Genomic DNA, 26,198 nt, shown 5'->3' with positions numbered 1-26,198 from the left:
AATACCTCTGTCTACCTTGGCCATATCATGTAAACTCTGTTTACAGGTAGAGGCGATAAACGGCATCTCATAGCTACTGTCTGATTTTAGTGAAGGGATTTCACAGAAAACTAACATGCCCAATTCTAAAAATAAGAAGGTTGAAGAACTTTCTGACAGATTGTAGGTCATTTTTTCCCCTAGTCCTTCATTAAATCAACAACTATTTACTACCTTATCACCTGCCAGCCACCATCCCGAGGAGCCGGAGATTGTGCAGCGAACAGAGAATCCTTGTCCTCACGTTCTATTTCCATAAAACACACACAAACACACAACACACCTGGTAGGGATACGTGCCGCAAGGACTATAAAGCAGGACAGAGAGGCGTGAGAATTGCTGGCAGTAAGAGCGCGAGGTGTGCTTGCCTGGGGGGCTCAGGACGGCCTTGCTGACCTGGCAGCACTGGGCAGAGCACTGAAGGACACGACGAGTTAAGTCCAGCAGGAACTGGCGGAGGGCACTTGGAAGACAGGAACTGAGCACAAGGCCTGAGTGGGAGCCTGCAGGGCTATTTAATGAAGAGCAGGGAGACGCGAGTGGGTGTGGCGGGGTGAGCAAGGCCAGAGGAGATGGAAGACGAGCTCGGGAGAGACGGTGTGGGGAAGGTAGTGGGCCGGAGGGCTCCCAGCGCACAGCCGACCAAGCACTCTGAAGGACAGGAGACCTTTAGAGGGTTTTCAGCAAAATAATGATGTAATTCAAAACACAACACAGCAAAAAAAAAAAAAACCAACGCTTTCGTTGCTGTGCTGCAAGTCTGTCAAGGGGCTGGGGTTGGACACAGAGCAGTCAGGGGTACTCCAAGCCACTGAGTGGAGGCAGTGGTGACTCTGACCAGGGTTGGGCGACAGCGGGGGTCAGATGTGGGGAAGATCCTGAACACACTTGGAAGGAAGTGGGAAAGGCACCAAGGATGACTTCAAGACTAGCAGCTGGAAGGACGGGACAAGACACTAGGAGAAGTGCGCTTCTTGGACGTAAGGGGTGAACGTCCAACTCAAGGCGCCCATGAGACTCGCCAATGGAGGTGGTGAGCAGATGGACAGATGCGCCAGTCCGGCGTGAATACTGCAATCAGCAGGAGACAGGTGGTATTTCCATCAGAAAATGGAACGAGATTACTTAGCGAGTGGGTACAGACAGAAAAGAAAGAGACTGACCACCACAGCCCTGGGGCGCTGCACGTAGAGGCCGTGTTCAGGCAGAAAATAGAACCCTCTCCAGCCACGTAGCATCCTACTGCATGCAGGCTTCTGGGCTTTCTCCCCTAAAAACAAAGACATCTGAGGAACTGTTCGGCAAGATCCCGTCTCTGACTATTGCCGATTTAATGGAGAGGAGGAACCTCTTTTCAAAGAATCCTAGGACACCACTTTAGGACAGTAATCAAGAAAACACGACAGCAGGCTCTCATTCAGCCAACCAGGCAAAATTTAAAATCTTACAGTATAAGGTAGAGTCAAGGATGAGCAGAGACAGAAACTGTTCTAGAAAACCATTTAAAATTAGAAAGCAAAATTAATTTTCTAGGCATCTACGTACAAGGTGATATTGCTGATACAAATTCAAAACACAAACGAACCAACCACATACTATTCATGGATATATGAAAGCACATTAAATGAATTGAAAGGCACAGTTAGTGTCCGGCTCTGGGAGGGAGAATGACCGGCAAAGGTGACCTGACGCATAATGGTGTGTTTGACTGTTTTTTTTTAAAAAATACACTGAATTTATGAAAAAGACCTGAGACAAATATGAGAAGATAATCAGGTCTGGTGTGAATCCCTGAGGGCATGTAATAAAACTCTTTGTAATCATTCTGTATTTAAAAAAAAAACCCAAAATATTTTTTTTAGAAGCACAAAACAGAAGAATGAAAAGAAGTCCACTGTATAAAACAACAAATGTTTACTACTGTTACACATACATTCCAAGCCCATAATAAAGCAAAAGTAGGGTATGCTGGCTGGCATATTCATAAAGAATTGTTAGGTCTCCAGTACGGTATAGCACTTGGCAAAATCCACCTAGATGCTACAATTTACTATTCAATTAAAACTGTGCAAAACCTGAGTATGCCACCCATAATTACAGTAATTAAAAAAATTTTAACCAAGAGAAAAATCAAGTAAAACTTCCCAGTTTTATCAAAAGATCCCATCTGAATAGGGAATCAGGCTATCAAGTTTGAGTTATCATCTAAAACCCACTTCAAGTGCTTCTGGAATGAGCGGAGAAATACAAACATGAGTGGACAGATATGTAAGTCCACCCATCAGCCAATCTAAACAATACAAGGTAATAATGCAAACCACACTTAATTTTCCTATGCAAATTTTGGATATAAACACTACCTTCCTATAACTTTAGAGGACTCTAGAGATATTTTACTTAATTTTTATAAGACATCTTCTTAAAGACATACTTCTTAAAGTAAAACATGTAAATGAGTGTATATTATAATACTACTTTTTACATCTGTGTTTCTCAGACATTAGTATTTCATATTTCTACTTTGTTCATTTTCTAGTCTGTGAGTAATAATAAAGTTGCTGAAACTCATATTCATTCTTCCTAGCTTTTTACTTCTGAATGGCTCTATATAATAGCAATATAGCAAATAATAATAAAGCAAAATAAAATGTTTTTTTCTTCACTTTATCATGGTAGTTAATTTACTGCGTGACTGCTAGGAGCAGAAAATAAACCAAATAAGCTGTATACATTAGAAGTGAATTATAAATAATTCTATTAAATGTGTGAGTGTCTTTAAACAAAGACACGACACAGAATTCAATTTCTGGCAATTCAAAAATCAGCTTTTAATAAGTATGTTCCTAGGACAGAAAAGTAACACTTATGTTAATGTGATAGGCACTTTTAAATCCTGATATTGTCATCCCCAAAATGTATAGCCTAAAACACGTAAAAAGCTCCTTATTGTCCTAAATTTATTATGATGATCTTTTTCTTCTATCAAGAATGTATCAGTTTATTCCCAAAAAAGAGTTAAAGGCAATCCTTTCTGTGTGCTCAAAATCCTGAATCATATTGGCTCTACCACTTAAGGTGTGAGTCACTTCCTTTGCGTATCCAGAAAAAAATTCAGGGTGATTCATTCAGTGTGTTACTGGTTGTCAGGTGGAATAAAACACGTTTGACTTTTTACCTATATTTTCAATGATATCCTTACCACTTTCTATTTGGAAATTTTCTAGATATCAGACTAATGCATATTAACTAAAACATAGCAAGCAAATAAAGGTCGAATTGAGGGCACATTTCAAAAAAAGTAGGACAACTTTTTAGGGAAAACTTCTCTTTGGTTGATAAATTCTTGGCTTAAAAAAAAAAGTCTTAAGAGAGAATAATTCTACTCTCTAATGAGTCAGAACAGATGAACAGGTTTACGTTCCCTCAAAATTGGTTAAAGATAAACACTTCTATTTGTTGAGTGAACACCGTTAAGAAAACAACCGGTTAACTTCTTCAAAATAACAAACATCTTGGGGATGCAAACGAATGTTCTAGTCCACAAACATTTCCAGAGCAGCCACTTGGGGTGAGGCTGTGCACCACAGGCTGTGGGTGAAGCGGGCATCACTCCTTCACCAGCTCTGCTCAGGACATGCTTCGAAATCTCGGTGAGGAGGTGAGGTAAGCAGTTGTAGATTAACCCCAAAATAAGGCAGAAAGAGACTCAATGCTTCCAGAGAGCAAACATTAAACTGCTACAGGAGCTGAGAGCAGGGAGAAGTGGCTTCCCACAGTTGGGAAGGGAAAATCAGAGAAGGCTTCGTGGCAGCAATGGGTTTGAGCTAGACATCGAAGGAGAGGAAGAGTTTTGTACAGTGAACACTGGGAGCCATGTCTGCATGGGGACTGAGGGCGGTGGGGCGGGTTTAGGGGAAGGTTGGAAAGGGAGAGAGCCAGATCAATGCCACGTAGGCAGGAAATTTAAGCATGAGGATAGGTGAAAGAAAGAAATGAGAAACAAGGCCGGAGGAGGAGGAGGACAGCAGACCGTAACGGACTTTGAAGATGTGTGGTCTGGCGGCTGGCAGTTCACTTGGGAGGCAAAGGGAAGCCAATGGAAGACTAGCAGTAGAGCAGGAGTGTGAGCAGACACATGCTTCGGGAAGATGGACGTCTGTGGGGCCGGATGCATGGGAAAGAGGACAAACTACAGACGGGAACATTGATTCGGAGTCTAATGTATCGTGTAAATAAGCAGCAACAACAGGAAGAACTAGGAAGTATCAGTGCGAATGGAAAGAAGCGTATGGATGCAAAAAAACCAGCACATTGTAAATAGCATTTATGAAAAATATGGAATAAAGCCTTACCTGATTCTTCTGTATCTTGTTCATCTATTAAACCTACTGAGACTCCTAAATCCACACATTTCTTGCTATGTGTCTTGGACTTCATGTGTTTTGTCAGATTTCCTTAAGGGAAAAGAATGTTTACTAAGCTTATGTAGTATTATTTTGCTCTCACATTTGTTAACACTGGCAAGTTTCATTCCTATTTCAAGTGAAAGCACAGACTGTGGTTATACAATTCTAAGACTAAAATTTGGACAAACAAAATAATTGATATCTGTATGTTGTAATAACCTTGCTATTCATTACTAATAGCTTTTCTTTTTCAAATCTGCCTCCGCTACCCGGATGAGGTCTACTTTTGCCTTTGGTTTCTGTTCTGAAGTCCTCATTTATTTCTGAGAACATTTTACATTTAAAGTCCCCTTGGACTGCACTAAGATCTGTGGTTCCTATAGTCCGAAACCTCCCCCATTGTGTCTGCTGGATCTCCCCCATGGTACCTCGTTTCCCTGCATACTTTGTAGTTGTTATTGAAAGCCCATCTTCAGCAAGACTGTTTCCCATGGAGTCTTAAGGACCCTGGGTTGTACGAACATCTCTATGGATCAGTTTTCCAACTGCTTCTACTTGGGACTTAAGGTTTCAGACCACTAATTCTAGACTAACTATCTATCTATGAATGACATGGCAGAGGTCAGGGGTTTTGCTTTTTAGGAGGTATCTTTTCCTCACTTGATCCAAAGTCACCCGGCAGGAGGGCCAGGCTTATTTCAGAAGCCTCAGACTCCATTCCAGGATTGAGGTTAAAACCCCAGGGCTGGATAGCTGTGATATTCCCACAAGTTCTTTTTTTTTTTTTTTTAATTTTGTTTGTTTATTTAATCAATGTTATTTTTTAAGTGTCTATTACTATTAGGGCTAGCATGGAGTTTCTTTTTTCTTTCTGTTACCTGGGAATTTGTTTTTTTAAATTTCAAGCTTGACTATCTATTAAAAACTACACTTGGTTGTTATGTCAAACAGAATTTCTGTTCACTGGAAGCTGAGAAAGAATTTCCTGCATTAATTTCCCTTCACCATACTGACTAGTAGAAGTCTCTCAACAATATCTCTAAAGAGGTGTTTTCTTTGGCAGCTAAGTATTACCAGGTTAACTGGGAACCCCTGGGCATATTTGTCCCACGTGATCATGAATGCAGGGGGGGAGCTCAGGTTCTCTTCTGGACACCAAGCAGCTTGAGTGGAGAACGCCACACACACACACACACACACACACACACACACACACACACCTGCCAACAAGGGAAAATCATCTCTTTTGAGAAAACAATCACAATCTAAAGACTTAGTTTGGTTAGCAGGGGCAGACTAGTATTTCAGCATAAGCTTCCAGAAGAGTTAAGAATGTCTAAATTGTTGCTCCCAGCTCTGGGCTTGCAGTCACTGGAGGGCATGGGACACGGCTGTTATTTGTAGAACCTCAGGACCACTACAAGTGCCTTGTTCTGTGGAACTGGTCACACTTGTCCCAGCCAACTCTTGCACTAGACAGTACGCCGGACAGCATCCCAGAGCCTGGTGCTTTGGGGGCTCCAGTGTGAGAGGGTGCCTGGACCAGATGAGGTCTAAGACCCATCAAACCCTGACTTCTATAATTCTAGAGGTGATATCTGGCTTACATGGCCTGGCCATGCCAGATGCTTAATTTAAATACACAAAAAAATGAAGCAAATATGGCAAAATGTTAATGATTAGTAAAAGGTGGTTGGTAACTGGTATTCATGATACAGATCTTTACTTTTCTGTCTGCTTCAAAACTTTCATATTAAAAAGCTCAAAACAAATGGCTCAGCCATCTGAATAAGGCTGAAATTTCCAATTATAAGTCAAAGCACTTTCTAATACAATAGCAATAACACAAGCCAAATTACGAGTTCTACTAATAGTCTCTTTTAAAGTGCTTTTTTTCCCTAAATGTACAACTATAGAACATTATTTGCTTCTTATAGAAATTAATGGATAATTATAACCAGGCAAATTTGGAAATATAAAGTTCTAATAAGCATATTTTCTCATAACTTGAGCTATTATTATTAACCTACTTCTTAAATAAGTTAAAATAAATAAACACTCTGCATTTTAACATGCAAAATATACATATTAAGATGCAAATATCCCTTAGCAATGCCATGAACTTCGTGCATTAACTTAACAAGTAAGTTTTTTAACAGATTTAATAAACATGACCCTAAATCCTCTGGAAAGCACATGAGCTTTTGTTTCTGGGTTCTGACGGCTACATATAGAGTGTCTAGCTTTCTGTGTATAAATGACAGTAAATCTTGTAAAGATGCAAAGCTCACTGTATATTTTCTGCTGACTGACCTTTAAACAGGGAAACAAATTAATTAAAATTCTTCTGAATATGTCCTCATAAAATAAATTAAGAGGACAAATGATGAAGCAGAGATTTACACACATTGCCAGGGGAAGCATCACTCTCTCGCACTGCATATATCCTTCTCTGGGCGCCATTTCGCCCCCTCTGTGTGCCCATATTGATGTTGCACCGTCATTACATCGCTCTTTCTGTGACCACCAGACACAGCCAGTGAGAAGTCGAGCTGCACTAACTAGGACAACAAGGTAAATCCAGGAGGGCAACATCTACAGCCTCATCTAAAAACAAGTCTCCTGTTACTTAGCTGCCTTTAAAGATACTGTGGGGTCTGTCTCACAGATAGTCCCAGGAGGCAGACTTCTACAAGAAAGCTGACCCATAAAATAAAGAACTGTCATGGTGGGAAGAGAAAAAGACTGAATTTCTAGCATTTTCTTCACCAGTCTCCTTAGCCAGATAGCTTTCTTCAAATGAGTATTTATTACATAATTCCAAAGAATTAGCTGACAGCACAAAACATTTGAGGTAAAGTCAGAGAAGCAGCGCAGCAGAGGGGCAGAGGATGTGACCGCAGCGAAGACTGCAGGCTCACTCTTCAGGGGTCCTTGTGCTCTGTCAGCCTTTTAAGAAACGTTTATCTCAACCCTGACATGGTGCCCTGTTGAGTTATTTCACTAGGATTGCTCGTTGGTAATTCAGAGTATTTGTCTTTGCCAGAAGTCTCTGGAGCCTGATCTGGCTTTCCACATCTAAGTGTTCCTCCCTCTCCTGCCCTTATTTTATGAATATAGTTTTTTGAATACCCTGATTCCTTTTCCTCCCTCTGTTGAGAAATACTCATTTCACCGTATACCTGGAGCCTCTTCTATTTAGTACTTGGCAATCTTTTATTAGTAACGCTGGCCTCTTTTTGGCCTCCTGGTCTCATACTGGAAAGTAACCAATGTTTCTTAATCACAGGATCAAAACCAGTGAAAGGGCAACAAATTGGGTTAAGAGATCAAAGCACTTTCTCTTATCACACCGGCACACAAGGCCAGGAGGAACATCCTGAAACCCACCCTCTACTTCCAGAAGGAGAATCCACATCACAGCTGAAGGACTACGACCGTGAACCTCCCAATTACTCATGTTGTCTTGAAACTCTTCAGGAACATTCCAAGCTAGCTAAGAACAGTCCCGCTGCTGTTGCTTCCATCACTCTGGCCTCAGGTACTAGTGGCTGGTAAAGAGAGTGAATTCGAAGCTGCTTATTAGCCGCTACCTATTATAACTCTCTTTAAACACTAAAAAACACTAGCCCAAAAAAGGAAATAAATTTTGCTGAAGAGCTGATCAAGTTTTAAAACAAGACCCCTGAAGACAGCCAATATAATCAGAAAAAAGGTGCATGTTCACTCAAAAGGGATAAAAAGAAGTTTCTGTTAAAAAAAAAAAAAAAGAAAAAAGAAAAAAAAATTTTGTTGTTGTTGTTGTTTTTTTTACAGAGATTGCGCTTTCAGGCAGATAATTTAAGAATACATTGTTTTATTTTAGAGAGATTCCTAATTTTTAAAGGGTTGTATGGGATATTAAAGCCTCAAGTAATATATTTTTACATAATGATTCATGAGCAAGAGCCTAATGGAGAAAGCCAGCATTATTTCCTAAGTCGTGTACTCATTATATGTAGCGGGGAATCTGAGGAGGGCAAAATTACCTTAACTACAATAAGGACTTACAATTTAAATAAAAACATATAAAGAATACAAAAAGAGTACTAAATATAATTTTAATGACTAGTTCAGAGTTCTATGCACATTAAATAGTGTAACAGCAATTTTGTGAAGCTGAAATTCAATAGAATTGGGGTATAAAACAAAAAGCATCATGGAAAAAAGAAATGGCTATTCATGTCTAAAATTAGATAATAAAACATGAACATAATCATTATACATTTACTACAGTTATTATTTAAAAATTTTCTTCAATCTTTTTGAGTTTACTGGTAATCATGAAAATTTCTTTCTCTTCTTCAGCCCCAAAGTATTTTTGAAATGTATTAGTCATCGTGTTATGCAACTCTAATTTGGGGAGTAAAACAAAAAAGGGCAGTTTCTCCTCTTAAAATGTCATATTTATTATATATGATGTAAAAGTGTATAATTAAAAAAAAACTTTTTTTTTCCCTCAGAGGTCTAGAGACAGATAAAGAAAGAAGTCTACCATGTTGACAAGACATATTTATATTAGTCAATTTAAGCTACTGCATCCCTGGTCAAAGAGTAGGCAAAGTTGGGTCTCAGCTCTACTAACTCAATGCATATAAAAAGGACCATGAAGCAATGTCATCTCATACCTTTTGTCTTAAAGGAGAAGTTACAGTAAGTGCAGTGGTAGGGGCGGACATCCGTATGGGTCCGTATGTGTTTCTTTAACATACTAGGTTTCTTACAACGTATTCCACATTCTTCACATATGTACTTTCCTCTTCCCCTGCCTCGGACATATACATACTCTTCATTTGATTTATATCTAATTTAAAGAAAAAAAATAAATAGGGAGATTGGATACTATGTCTTTGAGAAAATAATGATGATTAGAATTCAACTTACAAAACACAGCAAGTCACAGTTTTTATGCTCAATCAATACAATTTTATGCACATATATGTAAGTAACAGAATATTCCAGGTTTTTGCATCAATACTTAATATGCTAATAACTAATTCTAATCAAGCAACCTTATTCAAATACTAGGTTTAATTTTAGCATAGCACTCCCTCCTCCTAAGCCACTGGTTCAAGAGTGTTCTTTATTATTAAATTCAATGACAACAACTCTACATACTGAAATATTTCTTGGCTTCGCCACAACTACAATCAGCTTTTACAATGTGTTTTTCTCACTACCAAATACACAAAGGCATCAAATAGGCAGTGAATTCGTCTGACAACAGATTTCCCGAGGCACTCCTTATTGTAAATCGACGTGAAACCCAGAGTGTACTCTGAAAACAGTTCTTAGCTGCCTCCTAGGACCTATGATATTTCCTAAATATTCTCTTGATCAAAATGGAATTATTTAACATGACAATATAACATATATTTTGCCATGAAGATTCTGTTAATAAGCTAAGAAACCTTGCAACATTTATGTAAAATTGGCACTGGTAAGTCTTCATTCACATGAAAGCAAATGTACATTTAAAAAGTATGTTTAAATGTACATTTAAAAAGTAAAATTTGTACTTGCCCTCCATCAAATATTTTAATTCTTCTTGGTTCACTTTTGATTAAGGAATTTTCTTTATCTTGCTCACTGTTAATTTCAGAGGCATCTTTATTGCTGAATTCAACTATTGTGGACTTTTGATTACCTAATGCTCTCTGAAAGGGAAAAAAAAAAAGAGAAACTAATTTAATAAAACTGAAAACACAAACATGCTAGTGTTTCACTCGGAAATTAAAACATGGCACAGAACCGTACACGTAGTTAACTCACTGGGATGCGTTTCGAGGAAGTAACATGTTTAGAGGACATCTGCTTTCTCCCCTCCCTCAGCTTTAGTCTCTCTGTGGCCCCCCAGCAACCTGATGGCCGTAACCTGTCTGAACAACCCGCCACAATCCACAATCCGCTCACACTACTCTTTACTCCTCAAAGAGCTTTACTCTTTGGAGATGGGAAAGAGCCTGTTCCCCTTTTTGCTATAATCCTGTCTCATACTCCTGAGAGACAAGATTATATCCCTTTCACCGGAAGGCACTGTAACTGTGCATTCTGTCAAGCAGGGGTCCCATTTCCCAAGAATCTCCCCTTTCCCTATTATTTTAAACCATAATTACGTTTCCTCTCTGTGTCTTCTTAAAATTTCAGGAATGCTGATAACTGTGAGAGACAGCCAGGTCAGAAGTCAGGCTGTGGCCTGATAATAATTATGTCTCTAGAAAAAGGTAATAGACGTCAAAATGATAAATTGTATGTGCATTTTCTGTGGAAACTTTACAGCGACAGCACCTTAGGATTTCACTAGTGTCCTGTTCTCAGCCCCTGTCCTTCTCACACACCCTGTGCAGCAGGCAGCACAGGGGTTATACCCAGGGAAGAAAGGCACTCTTAGGGTAAAGTCACTTGTCCAAGGTTAAGCTCAACAGCCAAGGCTCAAACACCCATCCTTTGGCCAAATCCAACATGAGGTGAGACTTTTCTGATCAAGGGCCCTTTTTTCAAAACACATCCCCAAGCAGACAGCTCTGTGCTGAGCTGACTTATTGCCAGCAAGTGAAGAGAGAGTGTGCACCCAGTCAGAGGGCCCGCGTAGCCTCAGAAGGAGCACCCCGGGGAGCCCCTGCCCTTTCAAGGCCAGGAATAAAACAAAGCTGTTGGCCCAGGTCAGGAAGGTAGTGCGAGGAGGTCATGATGCTGACCCTGACAGGCAAAAATGCATCGGGCTCTTCTTTTCCTGACAAACACATCGGGTTTCCCCACAATTTAGAATGCACACACATACCTTTCCTTGACTTTATACTATTAACACTAATTCTACTTTTCACCTTATTTTCAACACCTAATTTCCATTTGTCTTTTGCTCACTTTCTTATTCACGAATCTGGCTTCTAGTCACCAATTGCCAATGAGCTAGACACCCCCAAATCCTTATCCCGTCGTTGGTCTTATACACTTGACCACCTGTGCTGTTTAGTTTATGTTGCTGATACCTTGTTTCTCTTAAAAACACCTGTCCTTCAAGACCTGTCCCTTCCTGTCCTTTCTGAATCGTAACATCTGGGTTGGGAATTAAGCACTTCCAGCACCCAGTCCTCCACAACCGCCTGCCTTTACAACCCAAGTCGCTAGCAATATTAGAACCTCTGAGCCCAGGAACCATGTTCGTCTTCATCTTTATGTGACCTTTATTTGACCTCTCTATCTGAGTAACTTTCCTTGAAATTTCCTCCTTGATCTATGCGATCCCACTTTCTTCTAGTCCTCTTCTTTCTTCTATGAACAACCTCTTTCAGTTTCCTGCGTGTTCAACCCTGTAAGTAGTAATGATCCTGGATCCATCCTGAGCTGTTTCTTCCTTCTGCCTTCTCTGAGCAAGCTCATGAATTACACCAACACACCAAGGAATTCCAACACCATCCACTGGGAGTCCTTGCCTAGCTCCAAACCTAGATACACATTTCCAGAGGCATTTCTACCACAGCACTTGGGACTGATGAGAGTCACTTCATATAGGCATAGTAACATTCATGAAGCTCTGTTTAAATTCTTACAGTCAGGTCTCATCTTCCAAGATTATGGTTTCATTGGTCTAAAGTATGGGTAACAAAAAATTAAGTTCTGAATGGTCTGGATGCACCTTCCTTCACTGAAAAAGCATCAATGTCTCACCACCACCATGCACATTCTTTGGTTTTTACCCGTATTTCCAACCTGAAGGCCAATGGTGTTTCAAACTTACATCTTCTAGCTACAGCAGACTCCTCAAGGTTCTTTAAAACAAATCAAGTTCTTTCTGACTTCTAATATCTTTTCAGCAGACTATTAAAATTTCTCATTCTTATTTATCTGAAAAAAAAAAATCCTACTCTTTCTTTCTTTCTTTCTTTCTTTTTAAGACTCCATTAAAGTATCTCCACTTTCAGAATCTCTTCCTTGTATCCACACCTCCTCGACCTACTGGCAAAGTTAGAGACTTCCTTCTTAAAACTGGATGTACCTCCCAGTATCTGGGATACTGAAATACTTCCTTTTTGAAAAGCATGTAGATATCTAAGAACCTGTATTATACACACTTGTGAACCTGTGGAGGTCAAGGACTTACTCTCTAATTCTGAATGGCCAGAGTCCAGCACGATCCCCTTACCTATTTATTCTCATTTCAATGATTTTTCCCATTTTAGAAAACCAACAATTCTACTAAAACAAATTCCATAAATAACCCAAAGTTATAGCTTTATGACCTTACTCTACGTCTTGAGCACATCGACTCAATTATCCCGTGTCTGAGTCAGCCTTTTCGTGACCCTGCTCTCTAGTACTAAGATTCCAACACTGGGCGGGAGTTGAGACTGGCATGCTGAGGTGAAAGAAGTCAGGGCACACAGGACAAGTATGAATGGCTCTCTGATTACATTTCAAGATGAAATGTAACACTCTTTGATAAGTCACACCTCTGTTCCTCTGCACTAGCAGGGACAAAGCATAAACATAATCTCCTATCACTTAGTATAAGAGAAAGATGAACGTAAAACCATGCTTCTCTGCACCATTACTAAAGGACTTAAATATTCAGCTCAGGGCAAGTTATTTTCAAAATGTTTCAAGATAAAATCACTGAAGGATTCCATGTAACCCTTATCAGCCTAACTCCCGGGATAAATTTATCATCCTTTCTTTCAGATAACTTTATACTTACAGAGCACAAGTTGTCATTCAAAATTAAGATACAACTTCCAATTAAAACATTTAAAGGCATCAAGACATTGCACAAACTATTTCTGAAGATAAATGATATATCAAGTACCTTGCTTAAGTTGCTTTTCCACTTGCTCGAATAGACCAATAAATCTGATTTGGAATGGGTAGTTATTGCTTGACAATATAGTGATTTTCCTGTCTTCTGTTTGGAGTTAAGGAGAGAAAGAGCAACTTTTGTAGGCAAACCAAGTGGGTTTGGATTACTGGCATTAACTGTCCAATCAGTATAGGCTGAAGTCTTCTGGTCATTCTGAGGCAAATGCAATGCCTTCTGCCTCAACAGGTAACACCATGTAAAGTTGGTTGAGGTCTTCAGGCTGGGGAAAGACAGCTGCCGTGTGTCTCCCACATCAGACACTAAAAGTGTGCTGGTCGTAGCTGGACTTTGCTCTGGGATGTTCTCTCTGTCCCCTTGAGTTTTAACCCCTGGAGACTTCCTTTCTTGGTTATTGTCTACATGTTCCAAAGGGGACATGTGAAGGTTTTCTGCAGGGACAGGTGAATCTCTCACGGTAAGAGTGAGCGATATGGATGACTTGATCTTTTCAAATTCTTGTGGGTCGCTTCTAGGTTCTGTGACTACAGAGTTAGAGTGTTTGGATGACAACTGATCGGCTGGTAAAACATCTGTCAAATTAACAGCCTCACTACCAATTTCTGGTGGAGAAAAAATACCCTGTTCCAATAGCACACCTTCAAGAGGCTCTGTAGTACAAACCTGCCTCACCAAGATGGGTTTCTTCTGTTTATTACCTTCACCAGGTCTGGAACTCAATGGCTCCAAGGGTCTAACCTCTGTTGTACAAATAGCCCCATTCTCATCTTTAGCTCGCTTCTGGTGCTTTTCCATGGCAATGTCTAAACTATTTGCTGGGGAAAGCATCCTTTTACTTGAAGCTGAAGATTCTTGCTGGGGGGAAAGTCTACCCATAGACATTTTCTGGGTTATGGACAAGGAAGCTGATGGAGAAAAATTCTGGCCCTTCTCTGAAAATGTATTTTCACGAACGAGTTCCTTCTCTGGGTTTGGCAAAGCGTTTTGGTGATCTTTTTGCAATTTTGGCATGGAATTTGGTTCTTCGTTGACTGGCACCATGCTACAATTAGCCTGGCAAATTGGCGGGTTGGAGAGATCTTGGGTCACCAGGATCTGTGGCAGAGGCGTGGCAGTGGTAAAACAGTATGCTGGAACGTTACTCTGCAGGTGCACGGGTAATGCAAACGATGTTGGCACCTTCTGCGCCTGACCACCCAGGGGCCCGAGCTTCAGTGGGGGCGGGACACATGAATTAGGCATGGCATCCATTAATTTGGTTGATAATGCTAATGAAGTCCCACGATGGTCAACCCCAGTGGGATCTGAAAGAACTGGCTTTGGCAAAGAAAGTACAGGACTGGAAGTGCAAGACTGGCTCGAAGTGAAAACCTGACAATGAAGTTGGTACTTTGGAGCAAAGCAATCTTTACTTTTAGAAGATACACATACACTGGGGCTTGCATCCGGTTTGACACTCTGTGTAGACACCTGCAGAGACATCTGTGTGTTTTGGTGACTAAGGGGTGCATGGATGTGATTTAACAAATTGATACCAAAAAGCTGTTGAACAGGAAAGATGTTAGCAGAGGTGGAACTGGAAGTTTCTGTTCGCTGATCCTTAACTTGAGTCTGTGAGTGCAAAGTGTTTGCAGGAAACTCGGCTAAAGATGCATTAGTGAGCTGGGGGCCTGGAAATGGTGCTGTGTTCACACCGGGAAGAGCAACTGTTTGGAAAGATGGTGGGTTCACGGGAGGCACATGACTATCTGGAGCTATGTTTAAAGATATCTGCCGCATCAGTGGACCTCTCCTTCTTTCTAAGAGAGGCACGTGCCCGGTGACCCCCATGCCAGAAGGGGATGTCAGGGGCTGCCATTCAACAGGTGGTGTCGTCTGAGGTGGAGTTATGCTTCCACAGTCAAATGATTTACTTCTGAAATCAGAGACCTCCATGGATGTTGGCATGCAGCTGATCTGTTCTGAGGCAGCACGCCTCATTTCCCGGTGAGTTCCAGGAACATTGAGTGTATTTGAGCCAGCTGGAATCATGAGGAACTCTGCTCTGTTTAGAAAATCGATTTTGGGGGGAGCCTCAGTTTTAGAAATATCCTCTATGTCTAACGAAGCTGAGAAACTGGAAGTGTGAGACAAACTACTATCCCTACTTAGACTCCTGGACAGAGTGGAGTCAAAACTCGATTCTGTTGAAGAATGTTCCATCTCAGCAAGACGGAGCCTCTTCTTTTTGGGTGGCAGCTTCTCGGTTGGCAACTTTGACAAAGTTTCACTACGCTGAGGCCAGCTGAACTTCTCTGATTTTTCCTGATCGTAGCCTTGGGCTTCGAGGTCCCGATCTGGCTCTTCTGTGACCAGAATCTCTGGGACTTGAATGTTGTGCTGCCGAACTAGTCGGGAGGGCTGTCCTAACACATGTCGCTCATTTGAACTCTTTCTCAAACTGTCCTGAAGTTCTCCTCTCAGAGCGTCTGATGATAGCACAGGCTGGTGAGGGTGAGATGTGTTCTGAGGAGGGTGGCCTTCCTCTGAGGAAATTCCTATCACTTTCAGAGGCCCGGGCTTCACTGTTCTATTCAGCTCATGGAAGGAAACTGGGGAACCTCTTTCAAAAGACTCAAGCTTGTCGAATGAATTGGGTCTGCTCAGTGAGTTTGTATGCTGAATGACTGAGATGCCAGTTCCATGTCTCTTTAACTCTGTCTTGTCCTGGGTAGCTGAACTTAGGTGTTGTTCTGTGATGGTGGACGGCTTTGGATCCATGATCTGGTCGGGGCCTCTGGCGACCAGTTGGATTTGGGGAGTTTGCAACTGTATGTTTCTATGCTGCTGGTCACTTGTTATTGCAATATTGTGCTTAGACAGAGTAGAAGTGGGGCCCAGAGAATTCTGAAACTGAAGGCCTTCAGAGCTTTTGGGAGAAGCCCCCCTTTCATTTTGCTGAAGTTCATCATCATCTCCAACACTTTTCATCTTCCTCCTTTTTCTAATCTGGGGTGTCTGTTCCCACACCCCTGTGGAACCAGCAACTCTGTAGTGCAGAATCTGAGGCTGGGTACTATTAGGCACGGGGCTGTGTTCAGGTTCTCTCACAGCCACCTTTGTTTTTGGCCCATGCAACTCTGAACAGTAAAATTTCTTATGGTTTTCAAAATTCTCCAGTTTTCTATACCTGTTTCTACAGGTTTCACACTCAAACATTGTCCCACGCCCTTGATGCGACTTCTTTTTCTCTAAATGTGAGCCTGGGGCCGACGACTTGCTCCTGGCTGATACAGCGTCACTAGGGGCCCCACAGCCTTGATAGCTCTCATCCAAGGACTGTCCAGGACCGAGAAGGTGATTTTCATTTGCGGAAGAGTCTTCGACTGCTGACTGTCTGACGAGGGTCCGGGGATGCGCGCTGGGGGGCACAGAAGTGTTAGGTCCCGACATGAAGACATCATCGTAGAGCGCGCCAATTTTGTCATCAAATGACTGACTTCCTCTCAGTGGGTGAGGGGGAGGTATTATGCTGGCAGGAACTGCTGAATAACCTGTGGTGGGCATAGAATTACTTCTTGTAATGGGCAAACAGTCAAGGGAAGGTACGGACAGAAGAAACACTTGCTTTGATTTCTCAGTCGGGGTGAAAGGGGACTTCGGTATATCAGAGCCTGAGCTTGTTCTCCGTCCCACTGGTTTCAAATCAAACTGAAAAGAATCTTTAAAAATATATGACTTGGGGGAATCGATACTTCCACGTCGTGAAAGAGAGGTCCTCCGTGGCTTCACGCTATCCAGCTGCTTATCATCTACCAAAGCTTCGTTGTCGGAGATAAGCTTTGATATCCGTTCTTCCAGTGTTTTTGTTGCCAAGGGTGGGCGCATCTGGCCTGGCAGAAGCAAGGCTTTCTCACTTGTTGACAGAGTCGAAGGTGCTGGGGTACTGAGGCGAGGTGCAGAGGGCCCGTTATTCTTATTTAATGAGTCTTGTTCCACGGCAGGGAACGCTCTGGCAAAGGGAGTCGGTGGGCTCGCTGTCTGGTCGGCACTTTCAGAACGTGAAAAGTAACCAGAATCTGTACTTCCTAAACTCCGAGGACTCAGAAGTTTTCCTTGTTGCTCTTGGGGGCAGTCGGTAGCCTGCTGCCTTTGTAGTTGGGCATGTACCGTTCCGACGTGTGGTTCTTGCTTTCCTTCTGGCTGACTCAGGTCCCCCTTTTGACGGGACTTTTCGTCAGTCTCCAGGGAGGAGGCCCAGGCTGAATGGGACAGGACACTGGTTCCCTGAAGGTCCTTCTGCTTCTGTGCACTAGACAGTTCAGGCTTGGGATCCGTAACCTTTGGGCTGTCAACTCTTAACGGGGACAGGCTGACAGGGTGGACCACAACTTTTGGTAACTCTGTCACAGCTTGGGATTCGGAAGCTTTGTCCTGTAGTGAAAAGTCACCCACCACATGGTCTGGATTGCTGGGAACAGAACCTGATTTCGGTAAAGCTTCAGAGTTTGACATCATTTTCATTATTTGCCCAGGCTGCAGGTCCATGGAGGCTGGCTCGTTGTGTCTTTCGTCAGCGGCCCCTTCCTCCTCGCTCTCCCCGCTGTCTTCTACGTCTGAATGGATACTAAGTGCTTTGGGGGACTCCTGGGACAAGAACAAACCACCAGCATCCGGTTGTAAGACAAGACCCAGTTTGATAGTATGTGCATGGGATTTTTTGTGCTTGTACAGATTGCTTTTAGTCTTAAATGAAAATCCACAGGTGACACAGGGATAGGGTCGCTCCCCCGTATGGGAGCGGATATGCTTTAAAAGTACGCTAGGCTTTGCACACGCCCTATTGCAATACTCACAAATATATTTTCCTTGTTTTTTGGGCTTCTGATCTTTCAGAAGAAGATTGCACATTTGCTCCACGCTGTGGTTAACCACAGAGGCGACAGGAGTTGAACTGTAAATTGGCGGGGGCGCTGACTGTGTAGAATGGGCTGGACTGACTGACATCGGGGAAGCAGAATCCATTTGCTGGTTTTGAGGAGTAACCTGAGTTCTACTGGAAGGTGAAGTCAGACCCACAGATGACGTCACTGCTATATGATAAACTTGTTCAAGTTTGGCATTGTCTTGATTTTGCAGGTTCACCAATGACCTCGTGAAACCTGAACACGCTGGAAGCGGCGGATTTTGTTGGCTAGGTTTGGAAACAAAGTGTTCGTGTTGATTATGTGAATGAGAAACTGACTGAACTGCAACCTGCTCATTCTTCTGAGCAGCAGACACATGCACGGTGTATGAGGTACGAGGAGAAGGCTGTGGTTCAGAAACAAATTCTTGCGGAGTCTGATCTGGGGCCTCCACTGAGCTGCTGTTTAACTGAGAAGGGGGTCGTACAGTTTTATTTGGTCTCAGTTTTTCTATCTTAACTGCGCAAGATGAGCCCTTTTGTGACAAGGTGCTCAGTTCTGGCTCCATTGCTTTCAGTAAGACATCGAATGCGTTGTTTGTATAAGAGGAAGAAGTAGGACTACAAGTGGAGGAGATACATTCACTATGGTCAGTCCTGGTTTTACCTGACAAAGAACCAGAGTCACATTTTGTGTCCAGGAAGTCTAACTTGGCGGGGTCGGAGCCTTCCGATCCCCATCTCCGCAGCTCAGACGCGTGCTGCAGGAACAAGGGCTTCTTTGGGGAGAGAGAATCTTCGGAGTTAGGGGCTTCGGCCACTACCCCAGGGGTTTCTCCATTTTGTTTGGTAAACTGCTTCCCATTCTTTATGGGACTAGGATTCTGTCTCTTGTGAGACTCTGAAGCACTCTGGAGGACAGCAAAAGAGGACTCTTCTGTATTCTGTTTATGTTTTGCCTGAAGAGGATTCCTCAGTGGGGATTTTGGTATTTTTTTCAGGTGATTCTCAGCTACAATCTTTTTCCGTTTCACACCTTTAAGTGACTCTGAAGTTGCTTTAATGCCAGCCTCTAAGATTTCTGTTAAAAAAAATTAAAGATATCAATTGGTAAAATGATTAGACATATTTTTAAAATTAAGATTACAATCACAAGACTGTTATGACAACTGAAGAAGGTAGTCCAGGGAGAGCTTACTTTGGATAAAACTGTATTCCAACAGTCTGGCAATTTTAAGAATTTGGCAATCAAAACCTATTGAAACAATCATGCCAAGACCTTAGTGTACATTTCTGGAATGCTGTGTTCCTCTCTTGACCACCTCTGTCACCAAGGTCCTAGAACCAGATCTTTCAACAACAAAGTTACCCTTCTCCTTCGCCTGACAGCGGAGGACTCTGTCTACACAATGGTCTGAGAGACCCGCCCCACAAAGAAGAAAATTCAGTGTTTTAATGTTGGGTATTTGACTGTCTTCTCACATTTAGTATCTTTCAAGGCAAACTTCTCAGCAAGCTTTTAGAAGTACTGTTCTAAAACATGCAATATTGATATTCTTGTGAGAAAAAAGTCCACTATACAATGATTTTTTAGAGCAAACATACCTCAGATGATCATGAGATATTAGCTGGTAGAAACATGAAGAACTGCTAACATGAAATTTTATCAATGAACAAAAACTTTATGAAAGTAAAAAAATCTACTTATTTATGGTTCTTCACCAATATCATTTGAAAGTTATAATGTTGTAATGGCCCTTAGTTTAAAAAGAAAATCACCATTTTAACTGAGCAAAATATTCAATAGCTTTGTTTCTTTGTCATTAATGACAGGAAAGTAGATAGAGCTGACTCCAGGAGAGAAGGGATGAAACCACCACCATTTCTGGTGGTGCTGGAAGTAAATCGGTATTTAAATGGCATTGACCACCCACAATCTCTGTCAACTATTTCATTTTTGAGCAGTGATTATTGCCATAATTTCATTTGTTTCCATTTACTGGATCCTTGGGCACTCATACAAAAACTATTCAGGCTCATATTATTTATTTATACAAAAGTCAAATACTCTAATTCCTCATATTTTCAAATAGTTATTGCAATGTATATATTTGAAATTCACATTAGACCAAAATGCCTACACCATAATAACCACTTTATATAACTGAAGATAAAAATTTACATAGGATAAAAAAATATCCTAGTCATCTTGTGATTATCAGTTTATACGCTGTCATAGATTAATGAATGAAAAAAATACATTACAAATACGCCAAAGATATATTTACCCACCATAATCAGAAGAGCAAAAAACAAGGCGGGGGGGTGATGCCTTGTGACTAAAATATTTGAGCTAAGAAAAATAGGGGGAAAAAGTATCAGGCTTGTTGATAAGAAATGATGGTGAGCAAATCATTTTTATGCTCCAATCCACTCATTTATAAAATGTTTCCCACTGGTTTTCCCTTTTCAAGACGAATGTAATGAAGCTCATGGCGCACTCAGTGCCTTTTATTAACCACGCCAAGCAAACAGGTGGAAATGAAAAATCATGCTCGTCACCTGGGTGAGCAGTTTCCTTAATTGTCTCCAGAAAGCGTGAAGGTGGGTTGTAAGAGAGGTGAAAGCTACCAGGCTGCCAAAACATGTATAAAAACAGAGAAGAGAAACTGCTGGTGCAGCAGTTCCAAACTGTCAGAACATTCAGAAACACAAGAGCTTTCTTAAAGATCTGCCTATGCCAAACCCCACCCAAGACCTATACAACTGGAGGCTTGGTTGGTAGACGGCTTTATTTTGTTACGTTGAACAGAGTTTTTGGAATAAGCTTTTATTTTCAGATAAAGTTATTTGTTTAAAAAAAAAAATTCAACAATGTCTGACACTCCAAAGGAAAATGCAAAAATTCAACGCACAGGCACAACACCCAGAAATACCACACCAAGTTTTAAAGGGATTCTATACACCCTCCTATGTGTGTCTTAAACAGAAAGAGTAAAATTTAACTTTGTACTTAAAATGAAGCTAAAGTGAAAATAAAGGAGAAACTCCACTTAAATCCATATTTCTTTATTGAGACACTACATTCCCAAAAAATTCCTCTGAAGTTAAGCTTTTGAAAAAACATATTTTAAACAGATTTTCTGAACTATAAGTTTCAATTTTAAATGAAGACCAACTATCTTTTGTCAAAGTGTATAACACTTACATTCTATTTGCATAGTTGTTTACTCTTGGTTTCTCTAGCTGAATTCTAACACTTACTTGGTGCTAAATACATCAATTCTTTCTTTCAAGACTCTGCATTCTCCTTTGCTTTCTGGCAATGATGCTAAAGTGGAGAAGCCTGGAGCCAGCCTAATTGATGGCCTCCCCTCCTTGGGGTCACTTGCCTTTCTTCTGGCTCAATGTCTGCAAAATTCTTTATTTCTGAAGTCTGATAAATAACTAGGTGTCAGCTCAGGGTCTGTCTCTATACAACCTTTCTTCCCCCCCCTAGAACACAATGACCTTCTCTGTAAGGAGATGTATTTCATTTCAGAAAAATTTTCTTTTATTATATCTTCAAATAGATCTTTTCTGGCCAAATTTTTTTCTTTGGGGGTAGGCTCCTTTACTTTACAGACACCAATAATCTTTATGGTGGACCACCCTTATGATGATTTAAATTGCTTCCATTTTCTTTTGCTTTCTTTATAATTATCTAAAGCTTTTCCCTATGTCAGTAACTCAATTTTCAGGTCATTAAGTTCCTTACTGTTTCAAATTTATTAGTTTTGGGTGAACGTTGTTTTGTTCTCATCTTGTTCCCTTAGTTCTGTATTTCCCATTTCATCTCATTTTGTCTCATATTACGTTTGAGCTGTTGATTTAACAAATTTATGATCTTATTAAGTTCAATAAAAACACTTCTGTTTCTGAGGTAATAGTTTCTCTAAGGCTGAGTGGTCTTTTTGTGTTCTACTTTTCTATTGCCTGAGATCGTGGGGGACGAAGGGGGTGGCGTTCAGTGGAGAGTACATTCCTAACAGTACTTTTCTGAGTTATGGTCACTCTTCTAAGATTTTGTCAGGTCTCCTTTAACAGGGCTTACTCTCCTTGTTCAAGCAATAAAGCCCATTCCACTGAGGGCGGGGGTGACTCTGCATGTTGGATCAGTCTCTAAATCGAAGGACTTTGTTGTTGTTGTTGTGATGGGAGAGGACAGTGGAGGGGATCAGAGAGAATGTCAAGAGAGGGAGGGTACCAGGCAGACCTGGGCTGAACACGCACTATCCTTCTAGAGCTGGAGCTGAAAAAGTTGTGTGTCTCACTACTGACTGTCACCTTCCACCTCCTGGTTCTCAGGATTTGGGGCAGGAGTGCACAGAGTGGACTGCTAAGCCATCTGGCTAGGAATTACAGAGAGAAGCCTCCTCATGGGAACCAACGCCTGGGGCAGAACGAAGCGGCAGACCCCTGGGTCTTCAAGAATGAAGCACTCAGGGTAGTTTTTGAATTGTGATTAATCTGAAATCTACCATTAGAGAGTGACAAGAGTTATCTTCTCCTGCCTCCTGATCTACAGCAGAGAGCACCATCATCAACTACTGTCACTGGCTACAACATCTGGTATACAGTTACTGTGGGCCACTGAGTTAAGAGGATGCATAGACCAGAACGCCTCAAGGCAGAAGTACAGTCGGGGCAGACAGTGGGAACGGAGCGGCTGTTACCCTCAACACGTGTGCTTTTCAATAATTTTAAAGGCAATTTGTTATTATGGGAGACTAAACTGAAAATTAATTAGAGGATGCGAGAGAAAGGCAGACAATGGGGTAAGTGGTGGAAGGCAGTGGAAGGGCACTGCCTTGACAATATGCCCACTCTGCACGGGCCCGCGCACAGGCCCACCTTTTGCTCCAAGTATGGAGCCTGCTTCACAGTTGCTACTACCTTATGGCTGCTGGTGTTTTACTAACACGGGGCTTGGAAATGCCCGGTGCACACAGCCCTGTTTGTGCCAAACACAACCCTCTTTCCTTACACAGTGATAACACATCGTCAGAACCGGAAAGGGTGGGAAAGGCTCAAGAATGGAGCGACCAACTGCTGCGGCTCGTGTCCTGGTCAGCGCATTCCTAGAAATGGCTGACAATCAGGCAAAAGCTCGGAGGCATTCCCAGGTCGGACACCCAAAAAGGAGTTCATAAACACAGACAAACCATGCTGAGGAGTGGGACAGAAACTGGTAGCACTGCTACTGCTGGAAGCTTTGATCTGATGGGCTTCACTAAAGAGCCAGTTCTCCATCAGGCAGGTGGATGGAACAGCTTGGCCAGATCACAAAAGGCCACTTGGCTGGGGACAGGTGAATGGTTAGAGGAATAGTTCCCAAGTTCTCCGTAGCTAAGGCACCAGCACTTCGTTTCCCAAGGCACAAGCCTGACAATCATTAGGGCTCCTATTGTTTTTGAAGACCACCACCAAGGAGTACAGAACAGCACCATTAGGTGGTTTCCAGTTTCCTTCTGGAGAATAACAGAATGAAAACAAACACATCTCCTGGCTCCAGAGAGCACCTGAATTGTCAGTTAAACATGGCAAAAATCCTCCCAAGGCTGATGGTAGGTATTGGGAACCACAACGTTATAGTGTGTTTAAAATCCTGCCTTGGTTGAAGGTGAATCTCTTTTGCAGATTTACTCAGAGATACATCAGTGTGAGAAACTTTAAGGTCTTTGGGGTCTTGGGGACACAAGGACTACTTCTTCTGTAATAACAGAGAGTCTGTTGTATTAGTGAGTAAGGAGCCTGGGGACACAGAGACCACGTGGAAGGCCTTTCAGGAGTTCATGCAAGGGTTAATAATGCTACCTTGAACTAGGATAGTGATGGTGGGCCTCTCAGCTGATCCAAAGCAAGAAAGCCTAAGGAAGCTTTGCCAAAGATTCTGCTGACTTTCCCATCTTTATCTAGGAGGCCTGAGCTAGTTTGGGAGGGGGGAAAAAAAGCAATTCATTTTCCATCCCACCAAATCTCAAACTCAATATACATGTGTAGAATTATAAAGTGTAGCTGCAAATCCAGGACTAGAAATTTTCAACAGAGAAATGGTTAGGCTAATTACAGCAGAGGCACTTAACATAACATTACACATCCATTTAAAATAATTACAAAGATTACATAGCAATACGAAAATTATGATCTATTAAATATAGATGCATATTCTTTTTTTCCCTAGAGAGAAATCTGGGCTAGAGGCACAGATCTGGGAGTACACAGTGAGAACTGTTTTTGTAAAAGGACATAAATGATAAGCCAGAGAGCATATACGGTAGATAGAGAAGTCTGACTCAGCACCTTGGGTAATCCCAATCTATTAAGGGTGAAGTAGAAATGAAAAGAAACAAGGGGTAATAAGAGAGATAAAACAAAACATGCGACAGCGAAGGGCCCAGGAAGTCAGGGTTTAGAGACTTTGAAGAAGGAAGACGTGGCCAATAGTGTATTTTTAAATCTTCCATTCGGAGACGAATAGAATAAATGAGAGGGTTTGGGTTTGGTGGTCACCAGGATTAGGAGGACATTGTTATGGTGAAAAACCATTTCACAGAAGGGTCAGGAGGGAGGGAGGGCGGGCACGGTGAAGTGATAGGGGCCTGCAAACACAGAGCGTGGTCTGAGCAGTGGCTGTGAAGGGAAGGAGAGACGCTGGGCGCCAGGATCAGCAGAAGAGGACATGGGAAGGTTCCTTTGGGATAAGGGGGCGCTGAGTGTGGTTAGAAAGAGGAAGAAAAAGTCAGCACGGAGAGACTGAAAATGGGAGACAGATAACAAAAAAATTAATGTGAGATAAACAACTATACTAGAGGCTCCCAGGCACATCTTACGTCATTGGGCTTTGCTTTACTGCACTTCGCAGATAAGTTTAAAAAACAAACAAACAACAACAACAAATTGAAGGTTTATGGCAACTGCATCAAGGAAGTCGATTGGTGCCATTTTTCCCACAGCATTTCCCACTTCATGTTTCTGTGTCCCATTTCAGTCATTCCTGCTGTATTTCAAACTGTTTTGTTATTCTGGTATTTGTTACGGCAGAGCTGTGATCAGTGACTATAGCTCATGGAAAGCACAGAAGATGGCCAGCATTTCTCAGCAATAAAGTATTTTTTAAGTATATCTTAAACTACTTTTTGGCATAATGCTACTGCACACTTACTAGACTACAGTGGAGTGTAAACATCTTTTTTTTTTTTTTTAATAATAATGAAACTGGAAGTTTATTAGCTGGAAACATTAAGTGTGAGAGAACACTTAAATTTTATCAAACTCATTCACATTTAATGCAGGTTACTTTATTTTTTTTTAACTTGTAATGAGTTTATTATTGTGATTTTTAAAAATTAACAAACAATTATTTGTTATTTGTTTCAAGGTTACAGGTCTGTAATTCGTAAGTCTCATATAATAAACAGTGGTCACCACAACACATGTGCTCCCCAGTGTCCATCACCCAGCCACCCCTTTCCTCCAGCAACCCTCAGTTTCTATCCTGAGATTAAGAGTCATTCTTATGCCTTGTCTCCCTCTCTGGCTTCATCTTGTTTCACTATGATCCTCTGCCTTGGAAAATAGTATGGAGATTCCTCAAAAAGTTGAAAGTAGAGCTATCCTAGAACCCAGCAATGAAACTACTAGGTATTTACCCAAAGATACAAATGTAGTGATCCAAGGGACACCTGCACCCCAATGTTTACAGTAGCAATATCTACTACAGCCAAACTATGGAAAAAGTCCAGATGTCCACCGAATGATGAATGGATAAAGAAGATGTGGTATATATGCATACAATGGAAAATGACGTAGCTATCAAAAAAATATGAAATCTTGCCATATGCAACAACATGGATGGAATTAGAAGGTATTATGCTGAGTGAAAAAAGTCAATCAGAGAAAGACAATTATTATATGATATCACTGATATATGGACTTGAATAAACATCACTTTTATATGTATTAGGAAACCAAAAC

At 41.5% G+C, this 26,198-nt stretch overlaps 1 protein-coding gene across 5 annotated transcripts in view; it reads right to left on the bottom strand.

The window, feature by feature from the left end:
• The window catches only part of HIVEP1 (HIVEP zinc finger 1), a 144,411-nt gene that overhangs the window by 21,148 nt on the left and 97,065 nt on the right, over positions 1-26,198 (bottom strand). For 4 of the 5 annotated variants that reach the window (XM_059399440.1, XM_059399442.1, XM_059399441.1 and 1 more), the window contains exons 4-7: positions 13,289-19,263; positions 10,009-10,142; positions 9,114-9,289; positions 4,393-4,494 (exon numbers count right to left, since the gene is read on the bottom strand). In XM_059399440.1, the coding sequence (XP_059255423.1) occupies positions 4,393-4,494; positions 9,114-9,289; positions 10,009-10,142; positions 13,289-19,263 (6,387 nt within the window). The remainder of the gene's footprint in view (positions 1-4,392; positions 4,495-9,113; positions 9,290-10,008; positions 10,143-13,288; positions 19,264-26,198) is intronic. The other variant, XM_059399444.1, reaches the window with a different exon arrangement.

Source organism: Mustela nigripes, chromosome 5 (assembly GCF_022355385.1).
Source record: "Mustela nigripes isolate SB6536 chromosome 5, MUSNIG.SB6536, whole genome shotgun sequence".
NCBI classification, from domain to species: Eukaryota; Metazoa; Chordata; class Mammalia; order Carnivora; family Mustelidae; genus Mustela; species Mustela nigripes.
Note: the sequence above shows the minus strand (reverse complement) of the source record. Positions and strands in the feature narration are given on the sequence as shown.